Source organism: Tiliqua scincoides, chromosome 7 (genome assembly GCF_035046505.1).
Source record: "Tiliqua scincoides isolate rTilSci1 chromosome 7, rTilSci1.hap2, whole genome shotgun sequence".
Classification (NCBI taxonomy): domain Eukaryota; kingdom Metazoa; phylum Chordata; class Lepidosauria; order Squamata; family Scincidae; genus Tiliqua; species Tiliqua scincoides.
Window position 1 is genome coordinate 72996216 of NC_089827.1, and position 22440 is coordinate 73018655.

The following is a 22440-nucleotide window of genomic DNA, read 5'->3' on the forward strand; positions in this document are numbered from 1 at the left end:
GTCCCAGTGCTATAAAGTTTGAGAGGCACTGACATACGGTACATCAGTCCTGGTATGCAGAAGTTATAGTTCTGCTGAGAGTCCAATGTATGAACTGTAAAAAAATCCAGCTACTGTGTGTGTGTGTGTTGTGCTGTCAGACAAAGGAACCTTTGCTGGGCTTTCACTGGCTCCCCGCAGCAGGCAACCACTGAACCAGAACCACGTGCATCCAGCATCCTGTAGTTCCTGCGCCTGTATTGTCCTAGTAGCAGAGAACTACAAGGCCCAGAATGCACCGTCTATAGAAGTAGGAAAGGGATGGAGTCACACACTCATAAGTCACTTCCGGATGAAACCCTGAACGAGTTCGCAACGTTCTGAACATAATAGAGGTGGCGAAGCACAGAGCGGCGCCAGAAGCGTCGCTCTAGCTTTTTCCCTTCTCTATTGTTGACTCAGCGTAAGGCCACGTTGGGCGGAGTTTGTCTTTCCGGGTTGTCTGTGGGTGGTGAAGCGGGAGCGGCATGGCGGCCTCCGAGGGGGGTGAGGCCGGGAGGCAGCCCAGGAGGAGGAAGGCCGGCCCAGGTGAGGGCAGAGGGGGCTCAGGGCTGCTGGGGGGCCCTCAGCACCAGCCAGAAAGGAGGGGGCAGCTGGAGGCCGGGAGCGAGGTGGGTCTCCGCCCCAGAGAGAGTGTGCGGAACTCCCTGTCACAGGACGGTGGTGAGAGGATCATGAGGTGTGGTTCTAGCCTGTGGAACTCCCTTCCACTGGATCTGGTGGTATAACCACAAGATACGAGTGTAGCCTGTGGAACTCCCTGCCACTGGATCTGGTGGTAGAATCACAAGGTGTGGGTCTGGCCTGTGGAACTCCCTGCCACTGGATGTGACAATTGCACCTGAGGGCCTGACTACCTTTACAAGGGAACAGCACAAGGTTTCTGGAGGAAAATATCTCTTTAGCCACTGTGTGGTTAGTCTGCGGAACTCCTTGCCGCAGGATGTGGTGGTGAATGTCTTTCAAAGGGGATCTGACTGGTTGCGTAGCTGGAGGGGGCAGAGCAGCCAGCGTGGCAGGGAGGCTCATTGCGGCGGGCAAGCAGCCCCTCCCTTCAGAGCCATTCCCAGCGGGGGGGCAGGAGCAAAATGGAGCTAGAAACTTACAAGGATGTTCTAATGATGGCACAGTCTTGATGGAACAACCTTTGAAAAGCCAAGCTATTTATAGCTGTTAAAGCCGCAACTTCCTCACATCAGATCCAGAGCAGTTGTTGGGAAACTTCTTTTTGGTTTTCTGTCCCCTCCCCACACACCATTCTAATGTTATGTTATTTTTTTATAACAGTGGATGAGTCTGAACTTCTTACAGTTCCTGATGGATGGAAAGAGCCACCCTTCGCAAGAGAGGATAATCCTAAAGGACTTCTGGAAGAAAGCAGCTTTGCCACTCTCTTCCCAAAATACCGGGAAGCTTACTTGAAAGAATGCTGGCCACTGGTGCAGAAAGCATTGAATGAACATGTAGGAACACTTTCTGGAAGTTCATAGCATGTAATGTTAATATTACACTTAAAGAACCTAGATTGCTAGAGGGAAAGGTGAAAGTGTGCATTATTGGGAACAAATCTCTGAAGTTGATAGTATTTTCACCTCCCACCTATGTAGCTGGTCAGAGGAGCTTATAGTTAATGCATGCCTTAAAAGAAGCTTCTGTTTTCACAACCCAATATTTTCTAAAATATCAGATAAAATATCTGCTTTGCCATGTGTATAGAGGCCTCAGAAGCCTACACAAACCAGTAGAAATAAATGCATCCGTAGCAGGTATTTGAACAAAAACTGCATCCATGTCAATAGGCACAAGTACAGGTAGAAAAGATAACTACTCTGAGGGCCCAGTCCTAAGCTGGGTGCCATAAATGTACCATAAAGCACATTTGTGGCATCTGGCAAGCAGCAAATACCAGTCAGGGTTTGGCCGCAGCTTTAGCAGGAGAAGGACATGCCACCATCGAGGAGAAATGCAAACACTGGGCGGTCTCTGGGGGAGGACAGGGTGGGAGGAGGTACGAGGTGGGAGGGGAGTGGGATCCTAAACTCTATGTCCCATTGAAAAGCCAGACATGGAGTCTTTCAAGTTTACACTAGCAAAATAGCCAGCACAGACTTGAGAAGCCCCATTGTGGGGCTTTCCCCAGAGGAAGGGGACAAAAGACCCCTTACCCCGAGGAGACCTTTGGCTGCTTCCTGGTGCTTGCTGAAACAGCGGTAGCCACTTTAGTGCCTCTGCTCCAGCAGGCACAGGGAAGTTCAGGATTGGGCTGTGAATCCTGTAAGTTATAAAACTACTTCTGTTTAAAATTTCCTAAATCACGTTCCCATATATGTTCATGCAAATTTTTATTTGTGGTTTCTTTATTATTCATGATAAACTTTGATCGTGGAATACATTTTGCATATGACTGTTATTAAATAGTGTCAGAGTTTTGAGTAGATCATTCCTTGCTTTTTTCTGTTACAGCATGTAAATGCAGCTTTAGACTTAATTGAAGGAAGTATGACTGTCAGCACAACGAAGAAAACCTTTGACCCATATATCATCATCCGAGCCAGAGACTTAATAAAGCTTTTAGCAAGAAGTGTTCCATTTGAGCAGGTTTGTTCAGTGATAAATGTGTGCTTACTATTGTAGTATTCCTACTAAACTGAATTCTGTTTGGATTTTTTCAAGTCAGTCTGGATTTCAGGAAATCAGAAATATGAGCCTGGGCTTATGGTGACTGGTATTAAATGGAAGTGACAGACTAGCTTTTTGATTTATAATCTACTGTCCAAATAGTTTCTCACAGTGAAGAAACTTATTTTAAGACCTTTGCTACCAGTTCTTACCTGTTTAATTGTAGCTGTTTGTCATTTCCATGCAGGCTGTACGTATCCTTGAAGATGAGACTGCATGTGACATAATTAAGATAGGATCTCTGGTGCGAAACAGAGACAGATTTATTAAAAGGCGACAGCGGCTTATTGGTCCCAATGGATCGACACTCAAGGTACATTTATCTTATGTTTTAGTGATCCTTCCTGACCTTGGTTTATGAGAATTCTGTGTTTAAATATCTGCTGTATCTTGTAGGCTTTGGAGCTCTTAACAAACTGTTACATCCTGGTTCAGGGGAACACTGTGTCAACTCTTGGACCTTTTAATGGCTTAAAAGAGGTAAGATCTTGCTACAGAGTGAATATTTGAGAGGATCAGTCACATTGTAGAACCTTGTATTATTTAGAATATTTGTATGCCTTTTTCAATAGAAAAGTCCTTAAAGCAGTTAACATAGCACACATCAGAAATGAGAAGATGGTTCCTTGTCCTAAAAGGGCTCACAATCTAAAAAGAAACACAAAGGAGATACCAGCAACTATCCACTAGGAGGAGCCCTGCTGGGATGAAAGGCTAATAAGAACATAAGAACAGCCCCACTGGATCAGGCCGTAGGCCCATCTAGTCCAGCTTCCTGCATCTCACAGCAGCCCACCAAATGCCCCAGGGAACACACCAGATCACAAGAGACCTCATCCTGGTGTCCTCCCTTGCATCTGGCATTCTGATGCAAGGCTAGTTGTTCTCCCCTGCCAAGTGTAAGAAAGCCATCACTTTAAAAAGTACCACTTTGTAAAATTAGCAGGGACTACTCCCCATCTTCCCCCATCTTCCAGTCATCCCCTATTTAAAACAAGTGCCTTTCTAGAAATCAGTTTACTAGACTGAAATACTTCTTTGGTATGTAAATGTCAGTGCAGTTCTATCCATGCAAAGAGACCAAAGCTGTTGCCATCTTTCCCCCGTTTTCTTGCAGTTGTGTAGTATTGGATCTGAAGTATGAGTACCAAACTTTACTCAAAAATCCACAGGCTGCCAGCTGGCTTATGCATCAGCAGCTCATACCATTAATCTGTAAGGTCAGGTAAGTGGTGTAGCTAGAGGGGGTGCAAAGCACTAAGTTTTGCAGGGGGTCTCACCACAGCATGCAAGCAGCCCCTTCCCTTTAGAACCATTCTAGGCGCTAGAGCAAAATAGAGGCATATGCCTTCTTGGGGCATTCCAGGGAAACCTTCTGGACATACGCCTGCATTTTGCTCCCATAGCCCAGAATGGCTCTGACGGGGAGGAGGAAAGGCTGCTTGTATGCTGCGATGAGGCTTGCAAAACTTAGCACTTTGCACCCTCTTCTAGCTACACCATTGGATCAGGTCATAGGTGTACTGCTTCTCCAAAATTAATCAGTTAATTGTTTTGAAAAAGGATAATTTAGGGTGGGTAAACAGGTTGGTTTCATTTCATTTACCATCTTGTTCAGAACTGTAAAATACATTGCTTCAGAAATTAGACAATTTTGCTGTTAAAACACTATCTAATTGTTTCTTTCCCCCCCCCCCCCAGGTTAGGAAAGTTGTTCTGGATACAATGAAGAATATTCATCCTATATATAACATCAAGGTGATTTTATTTTTCTATGGTACAAAGTATTCCACACTTTATTTGGCATTTCCTGATAGTCTAACTACTTTTATTATCATTGGGGGTGCTTCTTGCTTTTTTAGTATTCTGTTCTAACAAATTACTTTTATTTAAAGAAAAAAAACCAGAATTCAAACAACAGAACATTTATGTTTTTATCTAGATTATTCTGCCTGGTAATGTACTTAAAATAAAAAAGACTAAAGGCACAAACCCAACCAGGTCTACTCAGAAGTAAGTCCTATTTTGTTCAATGGCGCTTACTGTCAGGAAAGTGTGGTTAGGATTGCAGCCTAAGGCTTAATTAGATAACTTTCCTAGTAATAGTATCTGGTGTTATCTGCTATAATTAACAGAGGCATCCTATGCATGTTTACTTGGATGTAGTCCCACTGTATTCAGTGTTGCTTACTTCCAGGTAAATGCACATGCGTTTCAGCCTAAACTAGTTTATTTTATACACACTATGAAAAGCCTTCTGATTTTCCTGAATATCTGAATAGAAAAGACAGTAGAGGGAGCTAAACAAGTATTATGTTCTAATTTATTGTTTGGTATTTTTAACATGGCTGAAGACTCTGATGATTAAGAGGGAGTTGTTAAAGGACCCCGAGTTAAGGCTGCAGAACTGGGAACGGTTTTTGCCTAAGTTCAAGCACAAGAACTTGAACAAACGAAGGGAGCCAAAGAAGAAAAACACCAAGAAAGAATATACTCCCTTCCCACCTCCACAGCCAGACAGTCAGGTCTGTTGCATCTCTGCATTGTCCAGGGGAATGTAGAGGGAATCCTCAATATAAAGGGGATGCTGGCAGAAATTCCTTGCCCATCTTTTATGACTGAGAGGTTATGCAATTACTGTCTTGAAGGGGGAGGTGTTACGTGCTTAATAAGAATGTGCTTAGTACAGAGGAGTTTATGGCAATTAAATGTTTCACTTGTTTCTTCCAAGGTAAAGTAAGAGTTAAAATTATGGTGCTTTCAGTGTGTTGTGATGTTTAGCAAACGTAGCTGTTTAGTAAACATAGCGATCTATAACTGTATAGTAAACATAGCGATCTACAACTGTGTATTTGGTGCTGACGATGATTTTTCAGTCAGTAACCACTAATTGAAAGTTGGATTAATGACACTAAATTAGAAATTGTGTTTAATTTCTAACATTATTTTCAAAGAGATGATTTGTTACCCAAAATAAACTTTCTGGGTTGTGTGAGTACATTATGCAGCTTCATCTTTCCTGTGACTGTTTATTAAGTGAGAACGGTCCATCGTTTTAATGCATTCTGTTCCATTTATGCTGCAGAGACTGGACAATGCTGCAGTTCAGATTTTTGAAATCTCTTGCTTTCTTTCTCATTTTTCTCTCCGTGTCATTATAAAAAGTATTCTTACGTACACCTAATTATAATCATTTTTTTGTGTGCAGATTGATAAAGAACTGGCAAGTGGTGAATATTTCTTGAAAGAAAGTCAAAAGAAACGCAAGAGAGTGGAGGAGATAAAGGTACAGCCACTTGGATGTCTCTTGTCTTTTTTTTCACTTTCTAAAAAATGTGCTGTATCTACCATTCTTGTACGTCCATCTGCTACCTGAAATGTGTGGCTTTTTTTCTCCAATAGGCTAAACAAGCAGAGGCAATTAGTAAGAGACAGGAGGAAAGAAACAAAGCATTTATTCCACCTAAGGAAAAGCCTGCGGTAAAACCAAAGAAAGGTGAGCTTGGTTCTGCTCTTCTTAACCTTGAACACCAATAGCAAGTTTGCTAAGTGTAGAGTGGCATCCTTGAAAGAAAACTGCTTTTGTCTGTTACTGCATGCAGAATTGACACAGGTCTCTCCTGTGCATTCAGAGGCTTTGATGGTGAATAGTTTTGGAAAACTGAGGAAGAGAGAAGATAAATGGGGGCAGGAGGTCCCTGTGGTTTGTGAGGAGTCGTCCTGTCTTTTAGGTTAAAATTCAGCATGCCTAAACTGAAAATACATGTGTTCTTAGGACCCAATCCTATTAAACTTTCCAGCATTGATGTGGTGGCAAGGCAGCCCTGAGGCAAGGAAACAAACATTCCCTTACCCTGCGGAGGCCTCCGTGACTGCCCACATACCACTGAATGCAGCACACAGCCCATTGGCATGGCTGCATCAGTGCCGGGAAGTTGGATAGGATTGGGCCCTTAGGAAAAAAGGCGATACTAATTTTTTGAGCATGTGTAAGTTGCATGAAAAGTTCTAGTATTCGTGAAATCATGTCTCGGGGGTTGGTAGATGCATGTGGGGGTATGTGCGGATGCAAGACTCTGTACCAGCTGAATCTTCTGAACTGTCTTCAGGAGCAGTAGTTCAGACACAATGTGACTTAAGGCATGGAAACTACTTTGCTGGGCGTTTGAGTGATTCCAGACAAGTCTGGTTTTATTTTAGCAGAGCTTCTTTGCTAGCTGATAATCTAAGTTTAGGTACATTATTACTCTTGGGAGAGACAAAAGTCAATTAATTTTAGAAGTTTAACTGCATTTTTCAGTTAATTTGCAAAGTTTAACACTTTTTCAGAGATTTCCAAGTTTCAGTCAGGCTTGGTTTTCAGTGTAATGTTGTGCGTGTGTTTAACAAAAAAGAAAAAGTATACGTGCAGGGTGTTGTGTTCATGTTTGAAATGGCTGTGCCTGCACTTGTGATATTGGCATATTAAGGATCCACAGGTAGGGCTGTCTGGTGGTGGAATATTTTTTGGGTGTGTGTATGGGAGGTGGGTGGGTGGATACTTCATGTTTAAACTGGGCCTAACTGATTGATATTGACGTTTGAGTATCACTAATATCCTTTATGGTAACCTATTGTGTTTATTTCTTTATCGTGTAGCTTCTTCTGAAACAAAAATTGATATTGAAGCTATTAAGGACAAGGTTAAAAAGGCAAAGAAGAAGAAGCTGGGAGCCCTTTCCAAGGAAGAAATTCAGTTAAAAATGGCAGTGAATGAAAAGAAGAAAAAGAAATGATGTCAAAGTTGGCTTTTTCCAACATACTCAAAGTTGATGATGATGTTGAAAGAATGATGTTCAAAGTTGACTTTTTCCAAGAAGGATCTATATACTCAAGATGAATAATTAGCTTTGTTTGTATTATCATCACTAGCAGTGAACTTTAAAAAGTATGAAAGCCTCCACTTTGTCTGATGGGGGGGCAGGGAATGACTTGAAACTTCTGATATTAAGACTTCTGGCATGTGTGATACCATCACTGAGAAGATTTTGTACAGTATGTGAATATTTTCCACAGCCTTGTGACATTTGATACCGTTGTGTGAAATTCTTGTAGAGTACTCTTCTTATAAACCACAAGAAGACATAGGTTTTCTAAATGAAGATGTTGAATGCATGTTCCAGCACAATTGTAATTTTGGTGTATATTAGGTCTTCTGGGAGACTGCAATTTACATAAACAATTTTTATATATATGATGGTATTCCTGGACACGGTTTTGTACACAATTGGTTTTGGGGGGGGGGGGGGAGGGGAGTTCTGTCTTGAATATCACATATGAATCACCTAGTTTCCAAATACTGGCTTCAGTTGGTTGAATTACATGTATGTTTGAGGTCAACAGGATTCACTTGCATAAGCAGGTGAATTTAATACAAGCCTAGAAGTTTCTGTTTTGCCATAAAATCAGTTGTATGACACTTGGTGAATTTTTTCTGGTCAAGAAGTTAAAATCATACCTTTTGTGACTGCTGAATCCTAAGCTGAAGGACATCTTTCATGTGCCTTTTTAGTACTTAAAAACAAACTTGGAGACATGCCCTGGGCACTGTATGTCTTGATAATTAATCAGTTAATGCCAGATTCATGCTGACTTTATCTCTCAAATTTTCTCCTTTTACCATTTCAGTCGTACCTAAAGGTTGTGGGATAATATTTTTGCACAAGTGTGGCTACTGCCAGAGTCAGTAAAGCTAAAGAGGGTCTCAGTGCTAGAACAAGGATGCAGTATTCATCACAAGATGGGTCCTTCAAAAATTCACCTGTAAAATAATAAACAACATTATTTGCAGGGAAAACTCCATGAACATCAAGTAACTGCCTTAGCATTAAAAGAGAGTGATACTAGTTCAGGATATGCCCAGATTCTGGTTGTTGATTTCTAATTTAAGAACTATTATGACTTTATTATAATAAAGCAAAAGGCTCAAAGATTTGAATTTTGGATAACATCAGCCCTGAGCCTTTGTCAGTCTAGCATTTTTTGAGCAGAGGTCATTAGTGGTATCTGGTTTGCCATGTGAGTCTTCGTGGCTCTATCCCTATCTCAGAGGTTCCCATTGGTCATGGTGCCCTGTTGCCGTGGGACCGTAACATGGATGGATGAGGCAGTTGCCAGTACTTCCTAGAGAATAGCGCAAGATCATATGCTTTTGCAGCTTAGCCAGGAGGCCGCTGGGGACATTATTCAGCACCCTGTGAGTTCACAGCAGTGCCCTGGGGTGCCATAGCACACAGTTTGGAAACCACTGCCCTACCTGTCTGAAGTGAGGGTGCCCCTTTAGTGTCCCTGCCTGGTCATGGATGTGTCTGTTGTGTGCTGTTACTTTACCCAACCACTTTAGATGGAGCTCTTGCAACTGGAAAGTGGCAGCATGTCCCTCATGCTCCTATTGGCACCCTTTTCCCCCCTTCTGACCTGTCAGACACTCTACACAGTATGCCTTGGGGGTTGCTGGAGCACATGCTTGCTCTAAAGGCCATAACAGCCCCCACGCTGGCTGTTTTCAAAGTCTGTAATCCTCTCTTAGGTGCAAGAGGCTGACCATCTCTAATCTAGGCCAAAGATTTCCCATATGCAGTGAGATAAACATAGTGACTATCCACGGTTTGTTGATAGAGAATGTGCTTGCAAATGACAATATAATACCTCCTCCTTGTCTCTCTTTCTCGGCACATAGAGCGCCAAATTCAAAGCTCCGTGAAATATTAAGTCTTGCGCCTCAAACAGGAGAGACAGTAACCTGCACTTTTCTGAAGCCTTGGTATTTGCAGCAATGACTAGTTAGGTCCCACCAATTCAAACAAAGGAGATTTTTGGTTGGGGTTATTGATAGGTTCTCTCTGCACAACGCTAATCAGTAGAGCCTCATTATGTGATCTAGTGAATACTGTGAAATACATGCTCGAGAGCTGGGTCTAGGAATTCTGTGTTAGAAATGGACAGAGAAGGGGATATTATATTTTTACCATATAATGCATAGAAAAACCTCAGTGTAAATTAATCTGTATTCAGATGGCCCAGAACGCAATGGTGGGAGTCCGGGAGGCAGCAGCTGCAATCACGGGCATTCTTAAATTTTATTTCCCGTCCTATAGCCCAGTGGGCCTTGTGGGCAGCTTGCAGCCATAACAAAACAATATCTAAAAACCAACCAAGTAAAAAATTAAAATTTAAAACGCAGTACAAAGCTACAGTGCGAAAGAGTGAACATAAGATTGTTCTCCAAGGCCTTCCTAAAAAAGGGAAGATCTTTGCCAATGTCACAAAGAAGCCCATCTGGTAAGCCAGTGGGGGGGGGGGGAGTGGAGTTCCACAAAACCTGCTACTGTTAAAAGCTCTGAAAATGGCTGTGTATTGTCTCTATACAGAGCCGTACGGGGCCGTTTTGCTCCCCCTGCCGGGAATGGCTCCGAAGGGAGGGGCCGCTTGCCCGCTCCCTGCCAGCCTGTGTTCTCTGCCCCCCCTCCAGCTACACCACCAAACCGTTGCCCTTTTTTTTCTCACTGAAGTGTAACTGAAGGTGGAATGAAACCCTGCTATCTTGTAACAATGCCCCATTCTTGCATGGCGCCATGCAAGCCCAATTCTTTTGACTTACCACAGAGTCTGTCTACGCATGGTTCCCCAGGACACTCACTGCATGCTGCTCCTGTCTTATACGGCCTTGTTGGATAATTCCCACTGCGGCAAAGAATGGTTTGATTAGCTCACACCGCAAAGGGAGGAGGACGGAGCAGAAATTAACAGGATTTAATTGTTTAAATTAAAGTTTAACGGAAATTGTAGTCTAGAAGAATTCTTAACATGTAACACACGTTTAAATCATTGAATTTTGGAACAATTAGGTGCTGTAATTGAGCCAGTGTTCACAAAGGACTTGTGAACATTAAACCAGTAATTTAGCTGCCTTTTCAGAACTGGGACTGAAACACTGCTGCTGTATTAATTCCTAGCGGCTTTCCAATTATTTGATTTGCCACACTGGCATCAAGATCCAGGCCTACAGAGCTTGTGTCCTGAGTACACTTCTGTACTGCAGCGAGTCATGGACTCTTCACTCACAACAGGAGAGGAAACTGAACGCTTTCCACATGCGCTGCCTCCAGCGCATCCTCGGCATCACCTGGCAGGACAAAGTTCCAAACAACACAGTCCTGGAATGAGCTGGAATCCCTAGCATGTATGCACTGCTGAAACAGAGACGCCTGCGTTGGCTCGGTCATGTCGTGAGAATGGATGATGGCCGGATCCCAAAGGATCTCCTCTATGGAGAACTCGTGCAAGGAAAGCGCCCTACAGGTAGACCACAGCTGCGATACATCTGCAAGAGGGATCTGAAGGCCTTAGGAGTGGACCTCAACAGATGGGAAACCCTGGCCTCTGAGCGGCCCGCTTGGAGGCAGGCTGTGCAGCATGGCCTTTCCCAGTTTGAAGAGACACTTGGCCAACAGACTGAGGCAAAGAAGGAAGGCCCATAGCCAGGGAGACAGACCAGGGACAGACTGCACTTGCTCCCAGTGTGGAAGGGATTGTCACTCCCGAATCGGCCTTTTCAGCCACACTAGACACTGTTCCAGAATCACCATTCAGAGCGCGATACCAGAGTCTTTCGAGACTGAAGGTTGCCAACTACTACTACACTGGCATCATGAAGAGGGCTGGAATGAGGATGAGGTGTTTTAAAATGGCTATAGTTGATAGAGGAATTAAACATCCTTCCCCCCCCCGCCCCCATCCGCCAGTACAATGTTCAGCTTGAGTTTAGGAGGAAGTTTAGGATAGGGACAGTGAGGGGTTCTTAATAGTAAAAGCATGAGAATAAAAAGGTAGCAGCAGTGTAGGGCTGGCCAGTGCCAGGGAGGGGTGATGTTATGACATTGCAACCTCACCCCCCCCAGGTCATCGTGTCACCCCCAGCTTCTGGAACAGCTCCAATTTGGAGCCAAGAGGTGTGGGGGGGGACCTTTCTTTGCTGTGCTTGTCACTCTGAATACTCGGGCAGTGAGCACAACTCACCCTCCATGGAGAGCCTGAAAAACCCCTGAAGAACCACAGAGGGCAGGCCGCACCAGCTCCCCCTCCCATGTTAAAAGGAAGCTATGCCATTGTTAAAAGGAAGACATTTTAATGTTTCATATTGACCAGCCTACTTTTATATATGGCCGTATATTTCCTGTTGCTCAGAGCCTGTGGAATTTAGCAACCTAGCAAATTGAAATAAATATTCTTAAATTTACAATTAATGAAACGTTTGTGCCTGTCAACTCATTTTGGCAAGATGTTCTGGATAAACAGCTATCTCTAGTAAACCCTTAAATCCCTGTTGGACTGAAATTTTAGTTAACCCTTCACGCACACCCCCTTGTCACCAACAAAACTAATCCAAGAAAGGGAGGTGGACATGGGTCTCAGGGTAACTCAGCATATGGTAGGTGCCTTTCAAATGATTGAGAAGGGTGAGAAAAGCCAAATGAAGCTATTTTGGAGGAACTGGACTTTGTTTAGGGCTCTTTCTGAAACTGAGTGATTCAATTTGAAATCCAATGAACACCCCTACATACATGTAATAAAGAAATCATTTGTTCTGTGAGACTGCTATCCCTTCTTCATGGGATGGGAACCCAAAAACGGAGACAGATGCTGGTGTCTTCCTCAAGGCCACAACCCACTGAGTGCACAAGAGGCAGTGCAGTGTAGTGCTGAAGGGTTACCACGACTGTTGCCAGTTTCACAGTTCTACAAGGCAGCCATTCTTTCACAACATAACTTCTTACAAGAATTGCAAATCCAATTGCTTACCCAGGCCCATAGTTGCAAATGAAATGTGCAGCGTTAGGACTCCTGAAGTTGGTTACTCTAGGGCAGAAGTGAACCGCGCAGCCAACTTTGTAGCTTGTAGCCCAAACCATCTGAAACAAGATTCCCATACTCTGTGATTACGTAGCCTTTCAGGAAGACTTATAGCTTATGCTATATACCTGGCTTAAGAGATGGTAAGAGAAGCCTTTGTATGATGAATAGACACGGTCCCTCACCAAAGGCTACTGAAAAAAACTCCACAGTCAGGGAATTAGAGGGCAGGTCCTCTCCTGGACTGAGACCTGGTTGAAGACCAGGAAACAGAGAGTGGGTGTCAATGGACAATTTTCACACTGGAGAGAGGTGAAAAGCGGTGTACCCCAAGGATCTGTCCTGGGACCGGTGCTTATCAACCTGTTCATAAATGACCTCGAGACAGGGTTGAGCAGTGAAGTGGCTAAGTTTGCAGACGGCACCAAACTTTTCCGAGTGGTAAAAACCAGAAGTGATTGTGAGGAGCTCCAGAAGGAGCTCTCCAAACTGGCAGAATGGGTAGCAAGATGGCAGATGCATTTCAATGTAAGTAAGTGTAAAGTCATGCACATTGGGGCAAAAAATCAAAACTTCACATATAGGCTGACGGGTTCTGAGCTGTCTGTGACAGATCAGGAGAGAGATCTCGGGGTGGTGGTGGACAGGTCGATGAAAGTGTCGACCCAATGTGCGGCAGCAGTAAAGAAGGCCAATTCTATGCTTGGGATCATTAGAAAAGGTATTGTGAACAAAACGGCTAATATTATAATGCCGTTGTTCAAATCTATGGTAAGGCCACACCCTGAGTATTGTGTCCAGTTCTGGTCGCCACATCACAAAAAGGATATAGTGGAAATGGAAAAGGTGCAAAAGAGGGCAACCAAGATGATTGCTGGGCTGGGGCACCATCCTTATGAGGAAAGGCTATGGTGTTTGGGCCTCTTCAGCCTAGAAAAGTGACGCCTGAGGGGGGACATGATTGAGACATACAAAATTATGCAGGGGATGGACAGAGTGGATAGGGAGATGCTCTTTACACTCTCACATAGCACCAGAACCAGGGGACATTCACTAAAATTGAGTGTTGGGAGAGAGGACAGACAAAAGAAAATATTTCTTTACTCAGCATGTGGTTGGTCTGTGGAACTCCTTGCCACAGGATGTGGTGACAGCATCTGGCCTGGATGCCTTTAAAAGGGGATTGGACAAGTTTCTGGAGGAAAAATTCATTACGGGTTACAAGCCATGATGTGTATGTGTAACCTCCTGATTTTAGAAATGGGCTATGTCAGAATGCCAGATGCAGGGGAGGGCACCAGGATGCAGGTCTCTTGTTATCAGGTGTGCTCCCTGGGGCATTTGGTGGGGCCACTGTGAGATACAAGAAGCTGGACTAGATGGGCCTATGGCCTGATCCAGTGGGGCTGTTATGTTCTTATGAACAAAATCTGTAGTGCATCTAATAGAACTGAATTTGAAACCCAATGTTCATCTAAGTCAGCAGTCTCCAAAGTGGAGACCACTGCACACCAGTAAAGCTGTTCCAATCTTGAAAAGGATCTGGATGGGTCAATGGGCGGATTTAATCAGATAAAAAAGTATGTTCTCTGACACCCAGTTTCCTAACAGCTCCTGCACCGTGTAGGAAGGGAGCAATAAACATAACCCCCACCCCTCACTGTGCTGCTTAAGTTCAGGGCTCCAAACTGCTCCAAACCTTGGCCATCAATTGGCACCGTAAGGAAATTGCACCCCAGTGCTAAGCACTGAGCAGGAAGGTCTTCAGTGCAACCCAGATCTTAGTCTCAAACTATGGGAGGTGGGGGGATGTGTAAGTCATTTATTTGTCCCTGTGAATCTTTGTGGACACTCATCAAGTGTTATCCAAGAGCTAATTTAAAGTGTTAACAAAATTAAATTAGTCCAGTGAGGGTCTCATTTCATTTTTTTATTATGGGTTTAGTGGAGGCAATCAAGTGACTATCATACTACTCCAAATGTATTCATTGTATAAAGAGTTCTGTCCAGGACTATAGAGTTGCGTCTCATGTGAGCACATTGTAAGGTGTGCCACCTGCTGGTGTCTTGTAAAAATGTGCAATCATTTGAAATAGCTGTTTATTCCTTGATGTGTGCTACCAGAGCAGCAATTTTCAACCTTTTTCATCTCTTGGCACACTGGCAAGGCACTAAAATGGTCAAGGCACACCGCTAGGTTTTTGATAATTGACGAGGCACATGATGCAGCCAGTGGGGGGCTCATGTTGCCTATTGACCCTACTAATAAATGACCTTCCCCCAAATTCCTGTGGCACACCTGTGGACTGCTCATGGCACACCAGTGTGCCATGGCACAGTGGTTGAAAATGGCTGTACTAGAGCATTCTAGAACCATCATGGAATTTTGACCATGGAATTTTGCAGGTATTTGCTCACTCTATACTACCTCAGAACAAATTATTTCATATTCACGCATTATGAGACTGAGCCACTATGGCCCATTTTGAGATATACACATGAATCAAGATTATGAACCAGGCTGAGTTCCCCTAAATAGGCACAAGGCCTGGACACCCACTGATCAAACCATTGAAACCATGCTCCATATTTTGAATCCCATACCTGTCTGTTTGTGAGTCGGGAGCATGAGTGATCTTGCATTGCAACTACTGCTGCAGTTGGATGGTCAAATATTTCTTAGAAAAACACAAAAAGCAGTCGCAAATACTTTTAGAAGGTTAATAGGCTAGTGGAAGTCTACTGGTTACCCTTTGGGGACCTCATCTCTTTAGGAAATAATACTCTGGTAATTCAAGTTAATTTGAGTGAATCCATTCATGGAGTATATATTTTCCTAAAGTTCAGAGCCCTCCAAACCTATGTGATGGGGTGGCTTCATTGGGTATACAGAGAATAAATGCTTACTATATTGTAAACCTATAGTTTTCAAATGTTCCATCATGTTTAGAGAAAAAAACAACACAGGTTTTTATTGTATTTCCACGATGATACATAACTTTGCCTGTATTTTGGGTAGCAAAGCATGGTCAATCAGATTCCGGAAAGTTCATATCTTGGGGGGGGGGGCGGAATATCAGAGCTGCAAGTCTGGAGTTGAGAGAGGTGCTTAAAACAGGACTGCTTTGAACATAGGAAGATTAGGCACCTTGGAGAGTTGCAGGCAATTTACATACTTGGTTCTTTCCAGATTTTTTCTCTGGGTACCTTCACTGATTGCTACTTCCTTTTCAGCTCCTATAAATGATTTCTTCCTTCTAATCAGTAAAAAAATCTGAACTCCTCTGATGATTCAGTAGAGAAACTTCCTGAGATGCTACTGGGAAAATATCATGATCCTTCACATTTCCACTGAGTTTACAAATGCTTCAAATTTTGTCAGTAATCGATAATCTGTGCCTCCCTGTCAGGTAAGTCATCATCAGTATTCCCAAGAAAAGGTCCTGAAAGATACTGCCTTGAGCCTCCTAATTTTTCTGTTGAGGCAAAATTTGAAGCAGGTACTTCCTACCTCACAGCACATATTAGCCACTACGTCACTTCCTGAAACATAACCAATGACTTACCTGAGTGTAATGGCCACATACTTTATGACACTGTTGAGTGGCATAATTGTAATCTTTGACTTCATCGTACCAATTCTTAAGGCTGTTTGTCACATTGAAACGCATCCCAGAGCCAGTCCAAATATTCTCTCCAATGAATGGAAAGATTGGGTGGACCTTCCCACGTATTTGGAGGTCAGGATTATGTTGGAAATGGCACTTCTGTGCCCAGGTATGGGCTGTTATCGCTAGATCATGGTCCCAACTCTGCAACAAACACAGTAAGAGTAGGTGACGATCATTTTGTTTTACATTCTAGGTCACATAACCTTTGGATTAAGAGAAGAGTTAAGGTTCGTGCAGCGCAATCCTAACCCCGGTTTAGACTGGCACAAGTCACTTGTACCGATCCGGGGCTGATGCAAACATGCCGTAAGGCACATTTGTGCTGACTTTAGAGTCCGGGAGGTCAGTGCAAGGTGTTGCACTGGCCTCCCCAAGCCGGATCCAGGTTCACTATTCTGTGACTTGTAGGAATCAGACAAGCTTCATCAGTGCATTTGAGATCACCACCCATAAAGAATTCCTTACAAAGTTACATGCATACTTCTAAAATACAAACTGTTTCAAATAGGATATGGGACGTTGTAGCGCTAAAGGCTTGCGTTTGTTTCCAAGGCCCTGAGTTGAGGGCTTTCAGGCCCCCAGAATTCCAATGGGGTTGCTAGCCCTCCAGGATTGATCTGGGGTGTCCAGGAACCAGCATCAATCTCCAAGTGACTACTGAAAGCAAGATGCAGGAATCTCCAGCATTACCTCATGTTGGGGGAAAAATCCTCAGGAATGGCTGTAATCCTATACACACTTAGAGGGAGTGAATCCCACTGAACTCAACAAGGCTTATGTCTGATGTGCATAACATTGTGCTGGAAATATAAACTGGAAAGAACTATAAATGAATGCAATTTTACATTATCTATAGTTACAAACATAGTAAGCAGGTTCCCTTACCATCCTACGCATGTCACTTGCTGGTGGAGTCACACTGGATCGAAAATGGTTATGTGCTCTGACACACTCCTTAATAAAGTCTGCATTTCTAATATCGGGCAAAGTATCGAGGCCATATGAGCAGCACCAAGCGGATAGATCCAAGAACATCAAAACACCAAGGAGCAGGTGGATTTCTGTCATTCTGGAGTCACTCTCTTGACTGAACAGCCAAATGTTTGCAATATGAAGTTGCTCTTTGCTGGGCAAACGTTTAGCTCAAAAATCTTTAGGTTCCTTTTTCCTTCACTGCACTTCACTTGGTCTGCAACATTTGAGCAGACAACAGGAAATGAATCAACAACTTCTCTGCAGGCAGAGAAATGAGTCAGTCGATGATTTATGCCTTTTCGGAGACTTCCTTGTTTGTTTCTCTTGCATTTCTTCATATAACAGCTTGTGAGTTGCTCTTGTATCTGCTGCTCCTGGTCTGTTTTACTTTTGCCTGTCTTATTTCTTTTTTAAACAGTTGAATTTTATTTTACTGGATTTTTTAAAAGTCATTTTTATACTCTTGTTAGCTGCCTTGGGACGATCCAGTGAAAGGCAGGATAGAAATGAATAAAATGTTATATGTCCCTTAATTACTTAGAGAGCAGCAGGGATACTGGACAGTATAAAAATCCATAAAGTGCCATATTACGAATGGCCTTTAAAACATCAACATAATTTTCCCAGTTTTGCAATGAACCTTTATTATATAGATCCAAAAGAGGAAACCACATTACAGAACCAATAAAAGCTATGTGGAGATACAGAAAACCACATGTCGCACACACAGAACACAAAAAGTGCTGAGTCCTATTCAAGGAGGTATTTTTGCCTGTTAGTTCTTTAGGCATGGCCTCAATTTGGCAAGCAGCCTTGCACCCCAGTTCCAAACACATTTTCTCTTAATCAAACTAGGTGCATTTCAGTGGTTTTTAGACCATACTGCCATTTGCCTGATCTGAAACCATTAAAATCACAGATTCTGCTCTCTGCTTTCTGTACTTTCAGATTCTAAAGCTATCACGTAGGCAACATTTTCTGTGCTTACGTGAGAGCATACATTTTCAAAGTTTAGACTCACGTTCAGAGTTTCAAAGAGGCCTGGGGTGCCATTTACAGGCTAGAGTGATTTGTCATATATAAACATTTGAGGATATTTCTTGGATAACATAACCACCGTGCCAAAAGTCAAGAAAATAAATGATATTCTAAGAGTCACAGCAGCAGCACAGTACGAGTCATAGGCAGAGCGTGATGAAACAGAAATTTTAGGGGCTGGAGTGCTGGTATGCCGTGGCTTTTGTGGTGTCATTTGTCTGGTAGGGCGTGGAAAAACGGGGTCTGGAGCTGGGGGATGAATTTTGGGTGGTGACTTTGTTCCATGCTTAGGTACATTCCAATCTGGATACCAATGAGAATAACCTTAAAAAAAAAAAAGTTTATGGTCAGCCCTAGAAAAGGGGTTTAGGCAATCCAAGTAATAGTGAAAGCAATCCAACCAATAGAGTACATACTTTTCAGCTGATCACGCTCTGGATTCTCTAGAGAGCAAAAAGAAAGTTACGTAAATGTTGAATCAGCATATCTGGTGCTCTTTACAACAACAATCTCTGCATAAGATAGCTGCTTGTAGCACAATTGTATGATCAATGAGGATTATTCCCAGGTAAGTGTCCATAGGATTGCTGCATAGTTAAAACCCCTAAGAAACCACTGAACTCATTGTCTGGATAAACCAAGAACAAAACTAGCACTCCAACTAGCAGAAAAATGGTCATAGATAGTGCTAAGGGCAATACGAAACTTATACCAGTCATTGCAGAATTGTAGTCATCATGCATTTAAAATAAAGTTTTTCTTAGCCATGTCTGAAAAGCTTCACTTACCAAAATCCTCTCACCTACAGAACTATTAAACAATTAGGCTGATTACCTTAGTGGAGAGGCAGAGTTGATTTGGCCTGTGTGTTGATTTGGCCTGTGTGTTGCCTCCTAAAGAACTGGGATTGTTTATTTAAAACATGTGCATCCCACCTTCTGATTATTTAAAAAAAAAGTTTTCCAATGTGACTTGTAGGGTTTGAAATAATAAATTAATATAATAAAAAACAACAGTGAAAAATCTCAAGGTATTCAGACACCGTATGTTAGTAGCCTAGTTAACAACCAGATAAAACGTTTAAAAAAAGTTTATGTCTTTATTAGTTTGGAATTCAAAGATGAGGGGCTCAAAGTTGAGAATGCTTATAGTATTTCATACATATTCTGTAATCCCTGCAGTTAGGAAAAATGAAAAGAAAAGCTGAAAAGAAAAGAAAGGAGGTCTCTGTGATTGCCACCCAACTGCAGGATTCAGCACATGCCCTACTGGCACAGCTGTGTCAGTGCAGGAAGTTGGTTAGGATTTGGGCCTCAATCACATAGTTATCTGGCATCTAAACACAATCATAAACCATTTACTTTGCAAATAAAATCTACTGAACCTAAAAGGGTCTGTTTTATCAGAATTCAGCCCCCAATCATAATTAAATGAGGAAACAAATTCTTTTGCCTTCATAAAACTACACACAGCTTTGATGCTCCCAGGTAACAAAATCCTTACCACAGAGATTCTGTACACATGTGTCCCCTTTACATTCACTGCATGCCCTTCCCCGCTTGTAAGGGTGCACTGGATAATTTCCACTGCAAAAGCAAAGATGAGTCTACTTTAAGAAACAAAGATAATTATAGTCAGGAACATGCAATCAGGGAGGCAGAGCCTCACCTGTCATACTTTATGGAAAACAGCCTCAAGCTCCCCTGTGATTGCACACACCTGCCACCCACTTTATGAGGGGTTGCGCAATCCCAGGGGAGGCTAAGCTCTTTCTACCGCTAGACTAGAGATAGAACAGATGAGAGCTCAGCCTCTCCTGCAATCACACAACCACTCAGAAACCGATTCCCTGAGACTGTACATATGCTCCACAATTTCTGAGTGGTTGCGGTTCTCATCTGCCGCAGCTCTAGTCTCTCCCTGTACAGTAACAGGCATGTTACTGCAGACCTACAGCAGGGAGAGCACCACCTCCAGTCTGATTGCACAGGTGCTGTGGCTTCCAGGTAGCCCCCCAGAATGCTTTGCAGTGCCGCACCACAGCAAGTGCCTCACCAGCCATTCACTTCACTGGTTATAGTCATCTTACAGTCATAGTCACTGGTTATAGTCATGTTACAGGAATATAGTACAAGGGGAATTTTGAAGATTTTCCCGTACCTCATGTATGTGTAATATGTTTTTAAAGGTAAAGAAGGAACAAAAACATCTTTCCCATCCACTATGGAAATATCAGGTTCAAAATTCCTTCATTTTCTAAGCAGTCCACAGCAGGAGATACAGAAAGAGAGACATCATGCATGAGAATATAGGAAAGTAGAGGCACATGTAATAAGAGAACTAGATGGTTATTCACTGAAGTAGGAGCTGATAGGTAGATACATAATTAATCTCCCTGGGGCATTTGGTGGGCCGCTGTGAGATACAGGAAGCTGGACTAGATAGGCCTATGGCCTGATCCAGTGGGGCTGTTCTTATGTTCTTAAACTACAATTCCCAGGAGGCCTTGCAGGTCGCTTGTTATCTGGTGTGCTCCCTGGGGCATTTGGTGGGCCGCTGTGAGATACAGGAAGCTGGACTAGATAGGCCTATGGCCTGATCCAGTGGGGCTGTTCTTATGTTCTTAAACTACAATTCCCAGGAGGCCTTGCAGGTCGCTTGTTATCTGGTGTGCTCCCTGGGGCATTTGGTGGGCCGCTGTGAGATACAGGAAGCTGGACTAGATGGGCCTATGGCCTGATCCAGTGGGGCTGTTCTTATGTTCTTAACTACAATTCCCAGGAAGCCTTGCAGGTCTCTTGTTATCCGGTGTGCTCCCTGGGGCGTTTGGCGGGCCGCTGTGAGATACAGGAAGCTGGATTAGATGGGCCTATGGCCTGATCCAGTGGGGCTGTTCTTATGTCATGTCTCTTTGGACCCTTATGACTCAATTCTGTGGGCATGCTATGCTGGTGGAACATGGGTTCGATTGCCATGACATGCTTTGTGGCTGTCACAAATGCATCACTGCTGGTGAAAGAGAGGCCAAGTGGCGAGAGGCCAAGTCCATACAAAGATGGGCTGAGGATGTCCACTGAGGAGTGCAGGTTAGGCTGCACAGGGGTTGGGACGGAGTGAAATGGGGCAGGAGGAACAAGGGGGAGATGAGAGGGAGGTGGGAGTAGATTTAATTATGCCTAGTGCTTGAAAGTCAAAGGGTGATCCCGCATCCTCCATACACAAAAGCTCCTGTTGGCTTTCCCAAAAGACAAGACCTGGCTTGTAGTGGATTGTGCTCTTTGGAGTCAGATACTCTGTAGAAGTAAACAGTGGAATAAAACTCTTCTTGGGAGCCAATGGTTTTGATTTTTCTGGTAGCAAGTTTCCAGAGGACTCACAGCCCAATCCTACGTGGGCCAGCTGTCATCACAGCACCTCTTCTGCTGGTCCTGACTGTCAAAAAGCAGTCACTGCCAGTTGTAAAAGATGCTCTGGCAGCATGCTCAGTAGTGTGCTGCTGGGGTGCTGGTGGAAAGGCTGGAGCCTTCCTGCTGGCCTAAGTGGATCCAGAGCCACCTGCCTCCAAAGGTGGCAGGGGACAGTGGAACAGGGGCAGGGAAGGCTGAACGATGTAACAATGTGGCCGGGGATAAGGCCACAATCTGGGCCTTTCCCAGACCCAATCCTGCAGAATGGGTTCATGCGAACCCGCATGAGCTATTTAGCAAATGTACATCCGATCAGACACCCCCTGCACTGTGGAGCCTTATCCCCAGGTAATTGCTCCCTGACCCAGAGGAGACTTCTTCAACTGCATCCTTGCAGGATGCAGTGGTAGCCATTATGGTGCTGCTGCATTGGCGAGTGTAGTGGAATAGCGGAAGATCTGGCAAGGAGGTAGAATGTGGTGTCCACAGTGCCCCTTGCTCTAAGTAAATGCAGGGTTAAAGCCCAGGTGGTAGCTGGGGGGTGTGCTGCACAGCTGCAGCCACTAGAGGCTAAAGTGAACCTGGGAGCACATAAACAGCACCTGGAGGAACTAGTGGGGGTGGGTTGTAGAAGGAGTGCAGGTTGGAGGCAGGTGAGGTGACTGACTGACTGACTGGGCTTATTGGATTTGGAATCTGACCTAGGACTGTGACTTGGCACAGAAACCTAACCCCTTTTG

At 43.7% G+C, this 22440-nt stretch overlaps 3 protein-coding genes across 3 annotated transcripts in view; 1 reads left to right on the plus strand and 2 right to left on the minus strand.

The window, feature by feature from the left end:
- Positions 1-481: 481 nt before the first annotated feature.
- On the plus strand, positions 482-7951 carry LOC136656961 (KRR1 small subunit processome component homolog). Its single transcript, XM_066633483.1, has 10 exons — positions 482-567; positions 1327-1502; positions 2503-2637; positions 2906-3031; positions 3115-3198; positions 4420-4476; positions 5073-5243; positions 5927-6004; positions 6121-6214; positions 7357-7951. Exons 1-10 carry the CDS (start codon positions 507-509, stop codon positions 7491-7493), a joined length of 1119 nt encoding a protein of 372 aa, XP_066489580.1. The 5' UTR covers positions 482-506; the 3' UTR covers positions 7494-7951.
- Positions 4381-17379, minus strand: LOC136656962 (glioma pathogenesis-related protein 1-like). Its single transcript, XM_066633484.1, has 5 exons — positions 17166-17379; positions 16176-16421; positions 12559-12668; positions 10358-10440; positions 4381-8518 (listed from the first exon to the last, which is right to left on the minus strand). Exons 1-5 carry the CDS (start codon positions 17346-17348, stop codon positions 8382-8384), a joined length of 759 nt encoding a protein of 252 aa, XP_066489581.1. The 5' UTR covers positions 17349-17379; the 3' UTR covers positions 4381-8381.
- A 71-nt stretch (positions 17380-17450) lies between these two features.
- LOC136657584 (glioma pathogenesis-related protein 1-like) overlaps positions 17451-22440 on the minus strand; it is a 32288-nt gene continuing 27298 nt past the window's right edge. Inside the window, exons 4-7 of the mRNA XM_066634504.1 lie at positions 19797-19879; positions 18710-18736; positions 18431-18617; positions 17451-17469 (exon numbers count right to left, since the gene is read on the minus strand). Of these exons, the coding sequence (XP_066490601.1) occupies positions 17451-17469; positions 18431-18617; positions 18710-18736; positions 19797-19879 (316 nt within the window). The remainder of the gene's footprint in view (positions 17470-18430; positions 18618-18709; positions 18737-19796; positions 19880-22440) is intronic.

Excerpts from the sequence above, each read along its gene's own strand:
- LOC136656962 (XM_066633484.1), bottom strand. The coding sequence starts at position 17,348 with ATGACAGAAATCCACCTGCTCCTTGGTGTTTTGATGTTCTTGGATCTA. Across the intron at positions 16,422-17,165 it reads CAAGTGACATGCGTAGGATG|AGTTGGGACCATGATCTAGC; the intron begins GTAAGGGAACCT and ends TGTTTGTTGCAG. Across the intron at positions 10,441-12,558 it reads ATTTGCAACTATGGGCCTGG|TGGGAATTATCCAACAAGGC; the intron begins GTAAGCAATTGG and ends TCTTTGCCGCAG.
- LOC136656961 (XM_066633483.1), top strand. The coding sequence starts at position 507 with ATGGCGGCCTCCGAGGGGGGTGAGGCCGGGAGGCAGCCCAGGAGGAGG. Across the intron at positions 3,199-4,419 it reads CTTTTAATGGCTTAAAAGAG|GTTAGGAAAGTTGTTCTGGA; the intron begins GTAAGATCTTGC and ends CCCCCCCCCCAG. Across the intron at positions 5,244-5,926 it reads CTCCACAGCCAGACAGTCAG|ATTGATAAAGAACTGGCAAG; the intron begins GTCTGTTGCATC and ends TTTTGTGTGCAG.